This window comes from Hippocampus comes, unplaced genomic scaffold, assembly GCF_001891065.2.
Source record: "Hippocampus comes isolate QL1 unplaced genomic scaffold, H_comes_QL1_v1.1 scaffold117, whole genome shotgun sequence".
NCBI classification, from domain to species: domain Eukaryota; kingdom Metazoa; phylum Chordata; class Actinopteri; order Syngnathiformes; family Syngnathidae; genus Hippocampus; species Hippocampus comes.
This window is the reverse complement of record NW_017805225.1, coordinates 449,526-469,792: the sequence shown is the minus strand read 5'-3', so window position 1 is coordinate 469,792 and position 20,267 is coordinate 449,526. Positions and strand designations below refer to the sequence as shown.

General features: G+C 43.6%; 2 protein-coding genes and 1 long non-coding RNA gene across 4 annotated transcripts in view; 1 reads left to right on the top strand and 2 right to left on the bottom strand.

Annotated features, from left to right (window-relative positions):
• Window positions 1–57: 57 nt before the first annotated feature.
• On the top strand, window positions 58–4,006 carry urod (uroporphyrinogen decarboxylase). The gene is made up of 10 exons (XM_019869334.1): window positions 58–205; window positions 769–881; window positions 979–1,058; window positions 1,551–1,613; window positions 1,852–2,049; window positions 2,127–2,288; window positions 2,557–2,691; window positions 3,040–3,140; window positions 3,394–3,460; window positions 3,706–4,006. Exons 1-10 carry the CDS (start codon window positions 183–185, stop codon window positions 3,868–3,870), a joined length of 1,107 nt encoding a protein of 368 aa, XP_019724893.1. The 5' UTR covers window positions 58–182; the 3' UTR covers window positions 3,871–4,006.
• A 5,541-nt stretch (window positions 4,007–9,547) lies between these two features.
• LOC109515532 (uncharacterized) lies at window positions 9,548–12,858 on the bottom strand. Its single transcript, XR_002168202.1, has 2 exons — window positions 12,501–12,858; window positions 9,548–11,774 (listed from the first exon to the last, which is right to left on the bottom strand). It is a non-coding gene; the product is annotated as an uncharacterized LOC109515532 (long non-coding RNA).
• Window positions 12,859–16,224: 3,366 nt separating this feature from the next.
• The window catches only part of zswim5 (zinc finger, SWIM-type containing 5), a 31,212-nt gene continuing 27,169 nt past the window's right edge, over window positions 16,225–20,267 (bottom strand). For both annotated transcript variants that reach the window (XM_019869354.1, XM_019869355.1), the window contains exon 16: window positions 16,225–20,152. In XM_019869354.1, coding sequence (XP_019724913.1) covers window positions 19,290–20,152 — 863 coding nt within the window. In that variant the 3' untranslated portion in view covers window positions 16,225–19,289. The remainder of the gene's footprint in view (window positions 20,153–20,267) is intronic.

Below are 20,267 nucleotides of genomic sequence, written 5' to 3'. Positions count from 1 at the left end.
CTGGTAGTTTTATTTTGAAGTGTACAAAGTTTCCGGTTTGGTCACGTGGGTCCAAAATGGCCGCGCCCTGCAAGTGACAGTTGCTGTGGGAAACTGAGCGAGTGGAAGTGTCAGTCGAGGTGGTGCGTGTCTCACTTGACATCTTCCTAAAGAAAGGTCCTCTGTTCTTCAGGTTGGCCGACATGAGCAAGGGCGAATTCATCCTGTGAGTAGTCCGCTTTGGATTGTACTCTTACCATCGTGATACTGCCGTTCGTGTCCCGTCATTGTTATGAAAACATGGCTCGTTTTCGGCACGTCCTTGTTGACAAGCCTTTCAAATAAAAACCTTCGCTGTTGTTGCCGAGGGTTATAATTTCAAAATAATGTAATCACGTGAATTTATCTGTGGGATTCAAGAACTGAGGTCTCTTTCGAGAGGTGAATTGTCTCAAACGCGCCCTCTTTGTAATTCACTTGCCCACAAATAAGATGACAGCAATGCAGTATAATCGCATGGCTCCTCAATAATGCTACTATATTCACCGTTGTTTATGAAGTTGCATTTAGTGGAATTTCGGGATGCATGACATGCCTGTCACAGCCTTTTTTTCAACTGTTTCAATGGTACTGGGTGGTTGATAAGATGTGCACGTCTTATCTGTCCTTGCCACCAGTGGGGAGTGGGACGACTGTAGTTTAGATAACTGAACTTTACTCTGAGACATTGTCTTAAAAAAAAAAAAAAAAAGCCATTTTGTAACTTTAACATTGTGATGTTCCCTCCAGGCCCGAAGACTTCCCTCAACTCCAGAATGACACGTTCCTACGAGCAGCTCGAGGTGAACAAACCGAGCATGTCCCCGTCTGGTGTATGAGACAGGCTGGAAGATACCTACCTGGTACGGGGAGCTCTTTGCCGCTCTATTCCACGAACCAGACAGCTGGTTCAACTATGCAGCATCCGTTGCGATGAGTAATATTTGGTCACATTTGCAGAGTTTCGTGAGTTCAGGGCAGGTAAGGACTTTTTTGAAACATGCCGATCGCCAGACGCCTGCTGCGAGCTTACGTTACAGGTATGACATTGCTCTTTGCTATATGACGTGAATAAATTACTTGGTAACTTTCAAGTTTCACTCCTGCTTGCTACTTTGTGTCTGACCTCTAAACGTTTGTTGTTATGCTTCAACCTGCTGAGTGACATTTGATGTTTAAAAATGTAATAAATGAAGTCACTTTTGATACATTCTTTTCACAATTTCCCAGATGTTTTCACACCATGCTGGTGTCATGACTTTGTGGAAAAATCCCACGTATCGATGACTATAACATACTTTACGCAACATATTTTCTGGCTTGCTGAACTGAACCCTTTTTCAGGTGGCTGACCTGTGTCATGCAAGTGACAGTTAGCTCCGCCCCATATTCCACTGGGCCAATTCCAGCTTTTGTAACCAACTGGGGGAGGGGCAAATGAATTAATTTACTATTTATGTGTCATGATGATGATTATTATTCTGTGTTACTATGTAGTATTATAATTTAGATTGAACTGATCTGTCTTTTAGCCTTTGAGGCGTTTTCCATTTGATGCTGCCATCATCTTTTCGGACATCCTCGTCGTTCCACAGGTAAACTTAACCATATGGTATTGATTTGATTAAACATGCGCACCTCGGGCAGCCCATTTCAAGGTATGGATGGGGGAACGGAGCAATATTATAAAGTTTGATCAATATCTCGTCTCATATTTGCCAAAACAATCCCCCGCCGGTTAAGATTAATGCACGGCGCCATGTTAGGAACGGATGTTCCCCTCCCTTGCACCCACTCATTTGTCTTTCCTTCTCCGTCCCTTCCTCCCTTCAGGCAATGGGTATGGATGTCCAGATGGTGCCAGGCAAAGGTCCTACATTCCCAGAGCCTCTGAAGGAGCCAGAAGACCTGCAGCGTCTGCGTGCCAAAGTGGACATCGCCAAAGAACTGGGTTACGTTTTCCAAGCCATCACGCTGACCAGGCACAAGATTGAGGGCAAAGTGCCACTGATAGGATTCACAGGAGCGCCGGTAAGGTTCCGAGAGCGGTCTGGAAGGCTTGACTTCTCGCCACTTCTGTCCTTAATCCATTTGCGTTCCCTGAACAGTGGACGCTCATGTCTTATATGATAGAGGGCGGCGGTTCCAACACCCATTCCAAGGCCAAGCGTTGGCTGTATCGACATCCCGAGGCCAGCCACATGCTGCTCAAGATGCTCACCGACGTGATAGTCGAGTACCTGCTGGGCCAGGTGGCGGCGGGAGCCCAGGTCAGACTTTGTCCTCTCGTGCCAGTACGATGAGGCTTTGTGGAAAATAAAGAATGGGCCCCAAATTTAACTCCTGCGCAACCAAGCGTGGGCACTCATCAGCCGGTTTACTTCGACAGAACATTTCCTGTCTAACATTTGCATAGCCGTTAGTTTAACCGGAACACCGTCTGCTACAATAGACAGTATTCCGTTTTCCTGAACTTGGAAACTCCTGCTCCACATTTGTCATTTCAAACTTCTGACTGACTCGTCCTTCGCTGTCCAGGCTTTGCAGGTGTTCGAGTCCCACGCCGGAATCTTGGGGCCGCTGGAGTTTCAAACGTTCTCTCTCCCTTATCTTCACGACATCGCTCGCCACGTCAAAGAGAAACTCAAGGAGGCACGACAGGAAGTTCCCATGGTGAGAGGACGCCAGCGCGCACGCAAGGGGACCTTTGACCGAATATCACAGTGTCTTGGTTTCATTCCCTTGACTTGTGATGATGAACTTATGATGCTTATTTTTTTTCCACCCTTTATATTCAGCGTGATGTATGATTCTTTCTTTTATTCGAATTATTTGCATTGTTGTTTGCAATGCTTTGTTTCTGTTATCATTGATTTCTCCAGAGGCTTCATGAAGAAATGCCCAACATATCATTGTTATGATTTTTTTCGCCAATGGATGGCAGCATTGCACCAACGAGTTGCGCCTTCAGGATCACTCTCAAAATTGTTCACTTTTAATTGTGTGTGTGTGTGCACGCAGATCGTTTTTGCAAAGGATGCTCATTATGCTCTAGAAGCCCTGTCTCAGTCTCATTACGAAGTGGTCGGGCTTGACTGGACCATTGACCCACGTTTAGCACGGTAACACACACACGCACACACACGAAATTATGTTGAGTTCAAGATGGACCACCCGGCCACAAGACAGCTGGGCCAACGTATTCGATTTTGCGAGACTGACGACTCGGGATAGTTCAGTAAATTATCCTTGCAGCTCCTATTTTATAAAGATTCAATTGGAAGAGGAGATTTGGTTGAATTCTCTGAAACGCCTCAAGTATTTGCATCTGAAGGAGGAACACTGTGCGGTGTGTGTGTGTGTTTTCCAATTCAGTGAGCGGACAGGAGGGAAAGTTAGCCTTCAGGGAAACATGGACCCATGTGCACTTTACGCTCCCAAGGTAAGAAAGCAACCTGTCTGTGGCTCGAATTGACGCATCCGTAGTTTGTGGGTGTGCACGGAAATGACTCACAAGACAACAAAGAGAACCGTAGTTGTTTCAAAAATTCGGCAGCGCTCATTTTCAGCCTCCCCACAAACATTCTTTATCTTCTCTCTATTTTATGGACGGTGTATAGCAAACGTACTTTTGTTGTCATTCGAACCTTGGCTGAGCTCTTTCTCTCTCCCCCTTCCCGCTTCCAGGAACGTATTTCAGACATCGTGAAGAACATGCTGGAAGGTTTCGGCACCAGAGGCTATATTGCCAATCTGGGCCACGGCCTTTATCCCGACATGGACCCGGAGAACGTGGGTGCTTTCGTGGAGGCGGTGCACCAGCACTCAAAACAGATGGTCAAACAAATCTAGGGAAATGTTCACAAATGTGAAATGCTGTTGTAATTAAAGCCTAGACGGCAAAATGGAAAACTTGACCCATTTTGAATGATGAATTTGCCTTTGTACACCACCGCGTTGGATTTGAAATAAAACATTCGAGAGCCGAGTCGAGTGTAGACCTTTCATTTTAATCTTCATGATTTCTCAAAAAGATGTCATTTAGCATTTAGGATTTAAAAGCTCTCAGTTTCAGGGGCTCAGTCGTGGTGTTTGGACTCTTTTTCATCACTTCAACCTATTTTCAGAAGTTCTTTCATGAACATCTTCAACCCACGGTCCGCCGGCATCAGCACCGAGACAATGTTTTTGGTATGTGGGAGGGCACCGGAATACCCGGAGAAAAGCTACGCAGGCGCAGGAAGAACATGTACATTTCACACAGGAAGGCCCCCTGAACCGAGATCAGAATCCAGAAAGTGAGCACTGTGAGGCTGGCGTACGAGCCACAAGCTGTAATTGGTACGAGTTCAACGCGATACTTTTTTCAAGGAGGAATCATAAAAGCATTTTGTCCAAACACTTGGATTGTCTGTACTTTTCAAAATCAATCACGAGCCAAACAAATAGCGATCGCCGTCCCGTCCAGAATGTGGGCATGACATCGCCATCCATCTCCCCACCCCTATGTAGCTTTTGAGTCACAACAAACGGCGGCTTTCTAGGACAAGATTTTCGATTAATCTCCAATGTATCAATCTGCTGCCAGTGGATTACGCGTTGGCATTTTGAATGGGATGACCCCGTTCCGGCAAGTGTGCGTACATGACGAAAACATTGATGTTGAAAGACAAGACATCGCTATTACGTGGCGCAACGGTTCTCTTCCAAGGCGCGCGCGGCAAGAGCTCAGAAATAACAACGGAGATCAAGCTTAAAGTGGGAACAGATTCCATCAAAGCGCATCATCTTAAAAGCAGCTTTGGCGAAAAATGCAAGGTCGGTCAAATAGTTCCAGCAGGGGACTGTGGAATCGGGTTTTTTATGGGGGGGCAGAGGGGGGGCGAACAGAGCGCTAAAGCCAGCTTCAATTTGATTTATTTTCCTACTACACAGGAATGCGGCGGTTGTGTTTGGAATATATGAGTTGACTCGCTGATCCAGTCAACACAGTCGGCTGCGTACTTTTCATGTTCACTTTCTATGGATGGCCGACTGACTGGACAGAGAGCGGCGCATTCGTTTGCTTTCAACGGTGCGAAGCATCCACGTCAACAATGACTTGAACCCCTTGGCTTTAGACTAATTCACTCAACTCAATTTTCTTTTCTTTTTTTTTACTTTGCCTGCACATATCGCTAAACCTGACATGTATCCATTTGCCTTTTGTCATAACTTTAAAATGGGATTTTGAATGTCATCTTTTTAGGATCAATGCAGCAAAACACCACGCCGCCAGATTTGAGGTCAATCATTATCTATGACGGTAAATACCAAGCACATAAAGGCTGTCCCTAAAATAAATGGCATGAGATATAATCAGGATGGAGGCGTTTTACACGAGGAATTACAAAAGCAGCCCACTTAATCCCAAATGGTGTTTTTCTCAGTGAGGCTGCAGTTGAGAACAGCGCATAAGCAGATTCCATTAAATCCCGTTGTTGTTTCTGGGGTGGTTGTTGTTGTGTTGAGATCCAAAGGCTTCTTCAATTGCAAATACTCACGGGAATTGGATTTTGCCATTGAAAGAATTATTTTGCTTTCGCTCTAACCTTCCCACCCCCCCTTTTTTTTCATGCCATGGTGCAGATTCCTACCTGCATTATTTGTTCTTTCACTTCCCGCCATGTGGAGCAGGGGTGCCAAACTTCTTTCCGCTCTGTGGCCACGTGAGCACAATGGCTGCCCTCAAACGGCCAGATGGAACTGGGAAAAGAAAAAAAAAAAAGTGGACATGTAGTGAAATGTACCCCAACGCCATGTAAAATGAACGCAGCGACCCCTAAATGTTCACACCAAATTCTTGACTTAGTCAACTTTCCAACATTACAAACACATTTGCGTTGATGTAAAAATAAAATAAAGCGAGCTTGATTCTCTGTTATTTTAACAGAAGTCCTTCACTTCACCACAGTACAAATGAACAAAACCAAAATAGGCTCATTTCCACATATGCCTCAACTAAAAGAAAGGAGACGCGATAATGACAATAGACTGTTGAGGGAGGTTGGGGGGGGGGGGGTTAACACAATTACAGTGGAACAAAAATTTGAATATGGGACACAACATGTGCATTTATTTCTTCTGTTATCTCTAAATCCTGAGAAAAGAACTCTATGGACAAATAAAAAAAAAAAAATCCGGTCTAATTTTGACCGTCCCAACACTTGTCGTTGCTTTACTGCTGTTCTGTATAAGAAATGGAGTCTTGATGACCACGAGCGAGAATTTAAACACACACACACACACACACACACACACACACACACACACACACACACACACACACACACATAAAAGCAGCTGAATTCATCACCATGTGGATGGACAAGAGTGATTCTTGCTTCAATGAAGGTGGGCTTCCATTCATCCCTCGCCTTTGTGTGGCTTGAGTACTAGAAACACGTTGCGCGGGAGCGCGCACATGGGCTTTTGTTATGCCCTCTTTTGTGTAAATAGCAGAGACAACCGGACAAAAAAAAACTCTGGCTGATTGTTGTCAAGGTAAGAGAGAATCAGCCCGCGGTGGGTCGTCGGGGATCAAAGTGAGAGCATGTGCACAAGAGAGATGGGGACAACAATCAATCGCTGCTCTCCACACAAATGGGAGATCCGTTTCTACGTGCAGGTCGCCTTTCAAGGCCTTGCCAGGAAAATAATATGGTTGTTGATGTACGAAATGTTTGGACGTGTGTGCAGGTGAACTTTTTTTACTTTCCCCTACACAACTCACAGAGCGATGTTACAGACTTTTTTTTTTTTTTTGGTCTTTTAAAATTTGGAGGCCAGGGAGAGAGAGCGAGAGAGCTGATCAAAATCACTTCTACATCTTCTGAGATAATTGATATAAATCTGCTCATTTACTGTGGCCCAATCAGTGTGGTGCTGCGCACGCACGTTGTGACAAATTTACCGACGCACACACTCACAGTGTGTACTCGGCACATCTTGATGGCCTGATTGTCTAGTTTCATGGCTCCGCAGAAATCTGTAATGAATGAAAAAGGGCCATTGAAGGAGGAATAGAAGAAAAAGATTCTGATTAGAGATAAATGAGTGAAAGATTGATGGAAGTGCATCAGCCTCCATGTGCTTCATTTAGTTCCAATCTGGTTGCTTCCAAGGGTGAAAAATGTGGAATTAATGGCACCAGGTGCTTTTCTGGGGTGGTGGGATGGGGGCCCAGACAGTGAAATTGATGGAGAACCTCAGACCACGTCTGAGATGGAGCAAGTCTGGAACACGTACAGCATCTGGACCAATTGGTTTTTTCGAGATCGAAGCCAAACTATCGCCAACACAGCGACTATTCCAATAAGTAGATCAGGCGGAGACAAAGACAAGTTGAACCCCTCTCAAAACGTGTAAAAGAAACTCAAGGCTCCAATCTTGGAGAAAAAAAATTGAAAAGCAAGTACATTTTATTGTACAGTTTAGTGTAATTCAACTGTGACGAGGGTGGGAATGATTCCACATAACAAATTTTTCAATCACCTTTGAGCTTTGGTTTCCTTTTTTAACCGCGAGAATGAGCAATATAAGATTTTTATTGGTTTGTCAAAGTATGTTCAACCATAACAAGGCATAAACACACCAAACTGAAAAAGACTGGGCCAAAGATGGACTTTTCAAGCAACCGACTTCTCGCGATCGACAAGTGACCGCAGCTCACGCAGTTAGACACACGTGCGCCATGATGAGCAACAGACGTAACGTGAACGGAACAGAAAAATAAAGTGGATACAAGAGTTTGTGGAAAAGGAATTCACTGCCTACCTTAGTAGAGACGTGACGGCATGGAACGCACTTTTGCTGCGTGTTCACTATCATAGCTCACGTATACCGTTTGAAAACGCTTCTCCCGGCACTCCAGATTCCCTTTCTTCGCCAGTGCCGTCGGTGAATCGTACAGAAAACAAACTTGGACCTGAAAGTAATAATTAAAAGAAGATATCGCGACAGCTCTGATCGCAAATTGTAGTTGCAGACGGCTGACCGCTAACAACTTCCGGTGATGCGGGTCATACGTCACAGTAGGTTCAAGGTGACCTGCTTTTTTTTTTTTTTGTAATACTGTACTTGTTTTGTGAGTGACACTGATAGGATGCTTATCGTGCCGTGTGAATTAACACAAAAATATATAATATGAATAACATATTGTGCACGCCTGCTCTAAAACAATTACATGCACTTGTATCTTAAAAATGGTGGAGCATCACGATTCCCTGTACGACTTGCTGGTGCCTCAGAGGGTCTAGGGAGGATATTCTGGGTTTCGGGTCCCACACCGAGGAATGACCTCCCTCTGCACATTCGAGAGAGCCCTTTTTACGAGAGATATGTTTTTGAAACGCATCTTGACGCCCATTTTTATTCTTGGCCTTGAACTTGGGTTCAAACTCCATACCTGTTTCAGTCTTAGTTTTTATTTCTTATATTTGATTTTCATCTCTGTACCGCACTATGTCTCCAGCTGTGTTTTGTTGTTGTTGTTTTAAGAGTTCTTCATAATGTTGAGACTTGAGTAGATAGCTGACTGGCGATCGATCGTGACGGCATGGAACGCACTTTTGCTGCGTGTTCACTATCATAGCTCACGTATACCGTTTGAAAACGCTTCTCCCGGCACTCCAGATTCCCTTTCTTCGCCAGTGCCGTCGGTGAATCGTACAGAAAACAAACTTGGACCTGAAAGTAATAATTAAAAGAAGATATCGCGACAGCTCTGATCGCAAATTGTAGTTGCAGACGGCTGACCGCTAACAACTTCCGGTGATGCGGGTCATACGTCACAGTAGGTTCAAGGTGACCTGCTTTTTTTTTTTTTTGTAATACTGTACTTGTTTTGTGAGTGACACTGATAGGATGCTTATCGTGCCGTGTGAATTAACACAAAAATATATAATATGAATAACATATTGTGCACGCCTGCTCTAAAACAATTACATGCACTTGTATCTTAAAAATGGTGGAGCATCACGATTCCCTGTACGACTTGCTGGTGCCTCAGAGGGTCTAGGGAGGATATTCTGGGTTTCGGGTCCCACACCGAGGAATGACCTCCCTCTGCACATTCGAGAGAGCCCTTTTTACGAGAGATATGTTTTTGAAACGCATCTTGACGCCCATTTTTATTCTTGGCCTTTAACTTGGGTTCAGACTCCATACCTGTTTCAGTCTTAGTTTTTATTTCTTATATTTGATTTTCATCTCTGTATCGCACTATGTCTCCAGCTGTGTTTTGTTGTTGTTGTTTTAAGAGTTCTTCATAATGTTGAGACTTGAGTAGATAGATGACTGGCGATCGATCATCAGGATGACAGCCACTGGAAGGAGTGCCCAGGTTAAGAACCACTGGTCTAGAATCTATTCTCTCAATCAACTATGGATCTGTAAAGTGTGATTTAAATGTTGCCTTGTTTTGTTTTTGTTGTTGTTGTTTACAGTAGACATAGTAGTCGTGGCAAGTAGAAGACAAAATAAGTCTGTGTAACGTGTTTCACACTTTTATTCATAGAAAAGCACTGAGAGTCCAACACAAATCAATATAAAATGGTAGTAGCGATACATAAATAGTAATAAATTCTTGCTTTATAGACAGTAGCTCAAGAATCCGCACCCTTCCCCCCAACAAATTACAAATAAAAAAGTGATGTTAAGCTATCATACTTCTGTGGCAACAAATACTGGAAAATACCTTTTTAAAATCAGTAGCACGAAGAGGCAACAAACACTTTCAATATTCCCTTGAGTTGGAAACAATCCACAACAACATAAACGGGAAAAACAGTGGGTGACCGAATGAATGAATGCTACCGGCAAACAGTACTCGCCTACAAACGCAAGAAAAAAAAAAAGGGGAACGGATGTGGAAAAATACGCAAAGCTCCTCTTCCTCCTGCAAGCGTAAACAAACAAAGCTAGACAGAGGAAGTCACGATGCTGTCGGTTTGACAAGACGAATGGCGGGAAAGGCAGCTTTCGGCAGCTTCCTGTTCAAGCAACGGGCGCAAGTACCTGCCCCGGTCACGTGTTCGTGTCGTCGAGTGGACGTTCGCTTTGTGCGGAAGTTGCCACCTTCTAAATGATGCAGCACCTGCTTAGATCGAGTCTGCTGCAAAGCATCGATGTCGGCGATGCTGCTTCAAGTCGGCCGCACCGAGGCTAGCAGCTTGCGGAACGGGGGAACGGGCCCCGCCACAAAACAATTGGACCGAAGATGATATCAAACAATAGATTCAAGACGAAGGATTGAGGTCATCCAAAAGGCCATCCCACTAGTTCCTCGTTGCTTTTTGTGACGTTTCGGGGTTGTTCTCTCTTTTGCGGCTATAAGCGCCACCACATGACACCTCGAGAAGACACTAAAGGCGTTTAAGTCCTGATTGAATCAAACCTCACAAAGAAGTCAAGCAAAACTACTTTGTACATTGATAGGTCAGAAAGGCATTTTCCCAGTTTAAATGTTTCGCTGTCACCCATATGCTGCAAGAAAGCCAAGTCAGCGACTTGTTCATTGTCCCAGTGGCAACGCAGGCCGGACCTCGGCTTGGTTGCTTTCCCCCCCCCAGCCGCCTCTCTTGGGGTGGTTCGGTCCACTGCGTCTCAGCAGCTTGCGCACTTAAGGAGCCGTCTTGAGAAGCCCATCCGAGTGGTTCTGCATAGTCAGGTTTAAGTATGCAACTGTGCCCATTTTCCTCAATTTACACGCTGTTGCTGCTGCTTCTTTGTTTTTTTTAAACATTTTTTTTCCTTGCAAAGCTAAAAACAACAACAAAACACAGTAACAGTAAAATATAGCAAAACAGAAATGTACACAGGAGCACCTGAGAAAAGTCTTTGCTCTTACAAAAATGCTTTAAAATCCCCCATAACCAAAACAGTTCAATTACACCCCCTCTCAAAAAAAAAACAAATAAAAAATAAACACAACATACTGATCATAAATAATTAGAATTTTACAATTTTCTGAATTGACACTTTCATATTTACAATATCTTAAATGCTTAATGCTACTATTTTTTTTTCGTTTTGTGATGTCCCTGAGAACTAAGTTTAGCCTCTTTCCTTTTTCATTCTTCTGTTTCTTCAATTAACAAAAAACAAAAGGGGGAAAAAAACGTGGATTCGGGATGGAATGTAAAAAAAAAAAAAAAAACAAGAATGACCTAACTTGGTTTGTGTGTGACTTTCTACTGCTGTCTTACAACAGTTCAGGGTTCCTACACACATGAGATTTCAAAATTCGATTATTTTTCCAGACTTTTACGAAAAACAATCTCTTGTGATGATAAGCAGTTTGGATAAAGGATGGATGGATATTCACTTTTTTAAATTCTTTTTTTAAGAGATCAAGGCTCTTGTAGGAGTCTTGTAAACATGAATATATTTCCATAAAATGTTTTCCATATTTTTCTATTCCTTGAGATTTAAGAAATCAAATTCCATACTTTTCAAAACTTGTGTCGGAACCCTGACAGTTACAGTATATCTAGAGTGTCTGACATACCCAACCAGCTCTTGATGATATCCAAATAGACTTCCGAGTTATGAGGTGACAGCAGCTTGTCATAGGAGGGACAGCCAGCCAGTAGGATTCGAGAGTGGTCCTCACACATGGAAATGAGGTGTTGCTCTGCCCTCCGTGTGCAGCAGGCATGATAATGGGCCAGTTTACTGATGGCGTGGCGGATTGAGTCGTCAATTGTGCCACTCACCTGGGAAGTGAGCCAAGACGAGACTTCACATCATGTTCAATGGACACCGGAACAAAATGTTAAAACCTTAATTGTAACTCTATAGAAAAGTGAAAATAAATTATATTCATTTTATTCAGTTCTTCACCCCAAAAAGTGAGTTTTATTCATGACTGATGTCCTAAGATAGCAGGTTTTAAGGGTTTTGCATTATTTCGCATGCTTAAGTTTTGAACAGTGAAATGAAAAGAAACTCCCTCAAGGTCAGGTATTTTAATTCATCCGTGATGTGGAAGTTGCTAGAAACACTGCCAGAAATATTGCCAGGGCATCACAACAAATCTCAATGGTCGATGAAACTGCGCTGGCAGAAGGATGACTTATTTCTTACTTATTTGTAACTGCACATACAGCTTGTTTAAAAGTTTAATTTGAATCTTTATATTCATTTATATGTGAATACATTTGGATTGATTCATTCATTACAGACAGCTGTTTTCATATTCTTAAAGTTTGAGAACCATTCTTTAATATAATGTTACAATGTTTTGCTTCCAGACAAGAATATTAATTATGAATAAAACCTCTGCCTATTTTTTTGATTCACACTTAAGCGTACTACGCTACTGTATTTCAATGTAACTCATGATGGTGGTACTTGGAAAGCAAGGAATTCTTTTGGTAAGAAGTTGGACAACCATTAGCTTATTAAAAGTCCGCTTAGTTATTCATTCACTTCCTTCTCACCTCTCCTCCCTCTAAGTGAAGTATCCTAATGTTCATCAGTGCAGCAGAAGTTGCTAGAGCCAGTGCATCAAAACGATCTCCATGGATAATGACAAGATCCGGGCGCAATCTTTGTAGGACATCTGGAAGTTTGACCAGAGCAAGCCCAACACTCTCCACCATGGCTGCCTCATCCTCCCCTCGAACAATTGTGTGCAGTTTGGAGCTGATGTCAAAGTCATCCTGCTCAATCATACGAAAAGTGTTCCTATGACACAGGCAGAAAACAATGTTTAAATGGCTGTGGTGGTCAGTGGACCCTTGCATATTTGCGGTTAGGCAATGACGAATTCACCTAGTCGTGGATTAGTTTGGAACCTTTCTTCCATGGTTTAAATAAAAGCTCGCCCATTCGTGATTTCCTGTAATGCGGGAAAAGAGCGAAAACTTTTTTTGCCCATTTCGTGCCACATTATTTTAACCACGCTTCCTGCTTGTGGAGGCTCTCAGTCGTACAGGAAAGTTCCATCGTAGAAAGGGTTCTGTCAGTCGTCATCTGTACCTGTGGGTAAAAAACAAAAAACAAAAAACAAAAAAGGACGTTTCGCTTCTCTCACAGAAGCTTCGTCAGCGGTAGACAACCCTGAAGTCTCCGTGAAGACTCCGGGAAGTTGCTCTGCGCTAAAAAGCTGAGCGTGGCCTATTTGAGGACTGTCTGTGTACCTTATATTGCCGGCCTCTCAGAGAAAATACAAAGAATATTTCTACAACATGATATTCCTGTTTATTTTAAACCGATAAACACATTGAGACAAAAACTAGTACACCCCAAAGACCAGGTTCCCAACACCCAAAAATGCAATCTGATTCATTCCATCCGTTGCCAAGAAAGTGAGTGCAAGAAACATTACATCGAAGAAACCAAACAAACACTCAAGAAAAGACTTTATCAACACAAATGGAAAAACAATGATAACAAAAGTGCAGTATACGCACACTTAAAAGAAACAAACCACACAATTGAAGATGAACAAGTAAAAATCATAGGAACAGAAAAGAGATGGTTTGAAAGGGGAGTAAAGGAAGCGATTTTTGTTAAAAAATTTTCACCCTCTCTGAACCGTGAAGGAGGTAACAGATTTAACCTGTCTCCTATTTACAATAACTTGTTGACCACCAAGGGACATAGACATGCTGATCAGGCCAAATGAAAGTAGCTATTCAGCCCTAGCCCAAACAATAGGCCTAATCAAGACCCAACGATAGGGAATTTAGAAATCAATGGGCCTCTTCACCATAGGGACGTGACTAACCATCCCCACCCAGTCCTCAAACAGGCCACGCTCAGCCTTTTAGCGCAGAGCAACTTCCCGGAGTCCTCACGGAGACTTCAGGGTTGTCTACTTTTTTTTTTTTTTTGGTCTTTTAAAATTTGGAGGCCAGGGAGAGAGAGCGAGAGAGCTGATCAAAATCACTTCTACATCTTCTGAGATAATTGATATAAATCTGCTCATTTACTGTGGCCCAATCAGTGTGGTGCTGCGCACGCACGTTGTGACAAATTTACCGACGCACACACTCACAGTGTGTACTCGGCACATCTTGATGGCCTGATTGTCTAGTTTCATGGCTCCGCAGAAATCTGTAATGAATGAAAAAGGGCCATTGAAGGAGGAATAGAAGAAAAAGATTCTGATTAGAGATAAATGAGTGAAAGATTGATGGAAGTGCATCAGCCTCCATGTGCTTCATTTAGTTCCAATCTGGTTGCTTCCAAGGGTGAAAAATGTGGAATTAATGGCACCAGGTGCTTTTCTGGGGTGGTGGGATGGGGGCCCAGACAGTGAAATTGATGGAGAACCTCAGACCACGTCTGAGATGGAGCAAGTCTGGAACACGTACAGCATCTGGACCAATTGGTTTTTTCGAGATCGAAGCCAAACTATCGCCAACAGAGCGACTATTCCAATAAGTAGCTCAGGCGGAGACACAGCCAAGTTGAACCCCTCTCAAAACGTGTAAAAGAAACTCAAGGCTCCAATCTTGGAGAAAAAAAATTGAAAAGCAAGTACATTTTATTGTACAGTTTAGTGTAATTCAACTGTGACGAGGGTGGGAATGATTCCACATAACAAATTTTTCAATCACCTTTGAGCTTTGGTTTCCTTTTTTAACCGCGAGAATGAGCAATATAAGATTTTTATTGGTTTGTCAAAGTATGTTCAACCATAACAAGGCATAAACACACCAAACTGAAAAAGACTGGGCCAAAGATGGACTTTTCAAGCAACCGACTTCTCGCGATCGACAAGTGACCGCAGCTCACGCAGTTAGACACACGTGCGCCATGATGAGCAACAGACGTAACGTGAACGGAACAGAAAAATAAAGTGGATACAAGAGTTTGTGGAAAAGGAATTCACTGCCTACCTTAGTAGAGACGTGACGGCATGGAACGCACTTTTGCTGCGTGTTCACTATCATAGCTCACGTATACCGTTTGAAAACGCTTCTCCCGGCACTCCAGATTCCCTTTCTTCGCCAGTGCCGTCGGTGAATCGTACAGAAAACAAACTTGGACCTGAAAGTAATAATTAAAAGAAGATATCGCGACAGCTCTGATCGCAAATTGTAGTTGCAGACGGCTGACCGCTAACAACTTCCGGTGATGCGGGTCATACGTCACAGTAGGTTCAAGGTGACCTGCTTTTTTTTTTTTTTGTAATACTGTACTTGTTTTGTGAGTGACACTGATAGGATGCTTATCGTGCCGTGTGAATTAACACAAAAATATATAATATGAATAACATATTGTGCACGCCTGCTCTAAAACAATTACATGCACTTGTATCTTAAAAATGGTGGAGCATCACGATTCCCTGTACGACTTGCTGGTGCCTCAGAGGGTCTAGGGAGGATATTCTGGGTTTCGGGTCCCATACTGAGGAATGGCCTCCCTCTGCACATTCGAGAGGGCCTTTTTTTACGAGAGATACGTTTTTGAAACGCATCTTGACGCCCATTTTTATTCTTGGCCTTGAACTTGGGTTCAAACTCCATACCTGTTTCAGTCTTAGTTTTTATTTCTTATATTTGATTTTCATCTCTGTATCGCACTATGTCTCCAGCTGTGTTTTGTTGTTGTTGTTTTAAGAGTTCTTCATAATGTTGAGACTTGAGTAGATAGATGACTGGCGATCGATCATCAGGATGACAGCCACTGGAAGGAGTGCCCAGGTTAAGAACCAGTGGTCTAGAATGTGTTCTCTCAATCAACGATGGATCTGTAAAGTGTGATTTAAATGTTCCCTTGTTTTGTTTTTTTGTTGTTGTTGTTTGCAGTAGACATAGTAATCGTGGCTTGAAACGCATCTTGACGCCCATTTTTATTCTTGGCCTTGAACTTGGGTTCAAACTCCATACCTGTTTCAGTCTTAGTTTTTATTTCTTATATTTGATTTTCATCTCTGTATCGCACTATGTCTCCAGCTGTGTTTTGTTGTTGTTGTTTTAAGAGTTCTTCATAATGTTGAGACTTGAGTAGATAGATGACTGGCGATCGATCATCAGGATGACAGCCACTGGAAGGAGTGCCCAGGTTAAGAACCACTGGTCTAGAATCTATTCTCTCAATCAACTATGGATCTGTAAAGTGTGATTTAAATGTTGCCTTGTTTTGTTTTTGTTGTTGTTGTTTACAGTAGACATAGTAGTCGTGGCAAGTAGAAGACAAAATAAGTCTGTGTAACGTGTTTCACACTTTTATTCATAGAAAAGCACTGAGAGTCCAACACAAATCAATATAAAATGGTAGTAGCGATACATAAATAGTAATAAATTCTTGCTTTATAGACAGTAGCTCAAGAATCCGCACCCTTCCCCCCAACAAATTACAAATAAAAAAGTGATGTTAAGCTATCATACTTCTGTGGCAACAAATACTGGAAAATACCTTTTTAAAATCAGTAGCACGAAGAGGCAACAAACACTTTCAATATTCCCTTGAGTTGGAAACAATCCACAACAACATAAACGGGAAAAACAGTGGGTGACCGAATGAATGAATGCTACCGGCAAACAGTACTCGCCTACAAACGCAAGAAAAAAAAAAGGGGAACGGATGTGGAAAAATACGCAAAGCTCCTCTTCCTCCTGCAAGCGTAAACAAACAAAGCTAGACAGAGGAAGTCACGATGCTGTCGGTTTGACAAGACGAATGGCGGGAAAGGCAGCTTTCGGCAGCTTCCTGTTCAAGCAACGGGCGCAAGTACCTGCCCCGGTCACGTGTTCGTGTCGTCGAGTGGACGTTCGCTTTGTGCGGAAGTTGCCACCTTCTAAATGATGCAGCACCTGCTTAGATCGAGTCTGCTGCAAAGCATCGATGTCGGCGATGCTGCTTCAAGTCGGCCGCACCGAGGCTAGCAGCTTGCGGAACGGGCCCGCCACCAAACAATTTGACCGAAGATGATATCAAACACTAGATTCAAGACGAGGGATTGAGGTCATCCAAAAGGCCATCCCACTAGTTCCTCGTTGCTTTTTGTGACGTTTCGGGGTTGTTCTCTCTTTTGCGGCTATAAGCGCCACCACATGACACCTCGAGAAGACACTAAAGGCGTTTAAGTCCTGATTGAATCAAACCTCACAAAGAAGTCAAGCAAAACTACTTTGTACATTGATAGGTCAGAAAGGCATTTTCCCAGTTTAAATGTTTCGCTGTCACCCATATGCTGCAAGAAAGCCAAGTCAGCGACTTGTTCATTGTCCCAGTGGCAACGCAGGCCGGACCTCGGCTTGGTTGCTTTCCCCCCCCCAGCCGCCTCTCTTGGGGTGGTTCGGTCCACTGCGTCTCAGCAGCTTGCGCACTTAAGGAGCCGTCTTGAGAAGCCCATCCGAGTGGTTCTGCATAGTCAGGTTTAAGTATGCAACTGTGCCCATTTTCCTCAATTTACACGCTGTTGCTGCTGCTTCTTTGTTTTTTTTAAACATTTTTTTTCCTTGCAAAGCTAAAAACAACAACAAAACACAGTAACAGTAAAATATAGCAAAACAGAAATGTACACAGGAGCACCTGAGAAAAGTCTTTGCTCTTACAAAAATGCTTTAAAATCCCCCATAACCAAAACAGTTCAATTACACCCCCTCTCAAAAAAAAAACAAATAAAAAATAAACACAACATACTGATCATAAATAATTAGAATTTTACAATTTTCTGAATTGACACTTTCATATTTACAATATCTTAAATGCTTAATGCTACTATTTTTTTTTCGTTTTGTGATGTCCCTGAGAACTAAGTTTAGCCTCTTTCCTTTTTCATTCTTCTGTTTCTTCAATTAACAAAAAACAAAAGGGGGAAAAAAACGTGGATTCGGGATGGAATGTAAAAAAAAAAAAAAACAAGCAAGAAAATGTCCCTTTTTTTAATCATCCTGTGAACATCACAGGCTTGACGACTGCCGTTTTTCGTTATACCAAGTGAGCGAACATCAATAAATAAATGAAGTAAATGCTGAAAACGCCAGGAACGTCCTGAAGAGGTATTTGTGTCAAGTGCTTGTAGAATGACGTTTTGTCCGACCGGTAATATTAACGCTCTCGCCGCAGGATGAACTCGAGTTCCGATACTGCCAAGAACAGCAGCTCAAAAGTCCAACTCAAAATTGCTTTTGAGGGTGACGTTGAATCTTTCGGGGAACATGTCAACAATGTTGGCCCATATTAAGATTTCAAGCGCCTCATACACTTGCGACATTGTTAGTGCTGCTTAAAATGTGTTTGGAGAGTTTTCAAAAATAATACGAATTTTCACAGCTTTCCGCTGGTTGTTGTGTTGATCTGTAACAAATCCCAGTCGCTTTCTTTTTGACTAGGGTCACCAAGCAACCCGGGTGCGGCTTGCACCGGGATTTAATACTTTCATGGAGGAAGGTGAGGTGGTCTCAACGAGGCCCAAATAGATGTCAAACTTTCCAACCGAATGCCAGTCCAAAATAAACGCGGAGGCTGGGACGATATCATGCTGAACGGTAAAAACTTGAAATTGCATGCAAAAATGAATCGCACAGTCCAAATCGTTTAGATTAGTGGGAGAAAATGACAAAATCATCTCCAATTTACAGGAGGTGTGTGCATGGATCTGAAAAAAAAAAAAGAACGGCTCTTCCGATACTGGTCTCCTCTGGTTTTGGTCTGCCTCTTTGGATTTTTTTTTTCCCAACCCGCTGTTGTGGCTTGCCTTCTCTATTTCCAAGCCCTGAACGAAACAAGGTGATTTCTCAACAGCGACATTAAAGCTGATAAATAATACAGGTGAGGTCTGATAGTAACACTGTGTGTGTGTGTTGTCATCCTCAGAGGGTCCCTTTTTTTTTTTTTGTCCTCCACTTTTAAAGCTCACTTCTTCCCAGCTGCTTCAGCTGTCTAACTAATCTCTTGGTTTTTGTATCACATGCCACATAAAAATGAAAGCTCGTTCTGCTTTTCACAATCTGATGACTTTTTTTTTTTTTTGTAATTCAACATTCGTAGGAAGTGGGCAAAGCAGCCGTGTTTTCTCGTTTATCTTTGACATATTGAGCCATTTGCCCCTCTTAGCAGTTTCAGTGAAGTAGAGCAACGCACTGCGAACACTTCCTGGTTCACATTTAAAACAAAAAAAAAACACACACTGGAGAAAAAATGTTCGTCAACAAATGGCTCAACTTAACAAGTAAAGGAATTCAAATGAATTTTAAATAGACATACAGAAGATGAGCTCTTCTGAAAAGAATGATTCCTCGAAGGGAGGGAGGGGGGCTTGTGTGGGGTCAACCGAATCGCTCCCTGACCAGCATCATGAGTTTCTTCTTGCCCTTGTAGATTTGTTTGAGGTTGTCTATAAACTGGGCAAACTGAATGTGGCCGTCCTGCGCCAGCAGGAACGTTTCCCGCGCCTTGCTCAGGAACTCGATAAACTCTCCGTAGTGCCGCGGACTGATGTGCGTCAGTCGAGAGTGCGTGGTGTTGATGTACGCCGAGATGGTAGCGTCCAGCAGCTGCCGCAGAGGCGCCTTGTCCGTTGACATGAGCTTGCCAGAGTTCCTCCTGCCGGGAATGCCGGCGAGACCCGGGGCCGTCATGGTGCACCGCCGCAGGATGTCGGAGAGCACGGTGGCGCAGTGCACACTCTTCACCACCAGGGGGATGATGGCGGCCAGCTCGTTTTTCCCCAGAGAGTGGCTGAGCGCGCACGCCCACAGAACGTCATTAATGGCCGGGTGTGTGTCCTGGTTGTAAGCCAGGTTCAAGTGGGTCATGGCGAGGGAGGCCAGCTTAAATGAGCGCAGCGGGTAGCCTCTGTGTTCCATGTACCTGGCGATGGTGAAGAGCTGCGAGTAGGTCATCCCGGTGGACGCCGCTTCGATCACAATCTGGTAGGCCCGCTCAAAGGCGATGTGGTCCTTCTCGCAGAGAGTCAGAGCCGACAGGGCGCAATTCTGAGGGTCCTTCATGGCGCACTGCAGCGCCAGCATCCTCGCGCAACTGGCCAGCTCCTCTCGTTGGGGGTAATCCAGGCTGAGGCGCAGGATGGTGTTGTGGGACATGACGGTGGCCGCGACAATACTGGTGGCTTCGGTGGGCGTGAAGAGCGTGTACCAGCTCTGCAAAATGCTCACGAGAGCGCGAAGGCCTGAGGGCGACAGAGACGCAAGCGATGGAATAAGAGAATTGTGTGATCATCGCGTTCCACCACTAAGTTGCAGGGCATAGAGACCGAGACCTGCTCAAAGTCAAGCTCATCGACA

Bases quoted from the DNA above. Each gene is read 5' to 3' on its own strand.
- urod (XM_019869334.1), top strand. From the start codon at position 183: ATGAGCAAGGGCGAATTCATCCT. The intron at 2,289-2,556 runs GTCAGACTTTGT...TTCGCTGTCCAG, and splicing joins AGGTGGCGGCGGGAGCCCAG to GCTTTGCAGGTGTTCGAGTC. The intron at 3,461-3,705 runs GTAAGAAAGCAA...TCCCGCTTCCAG, and splicing joins GTGCACTTTACGCTCCCAAG to GAACGTATTTCAGACATCGT.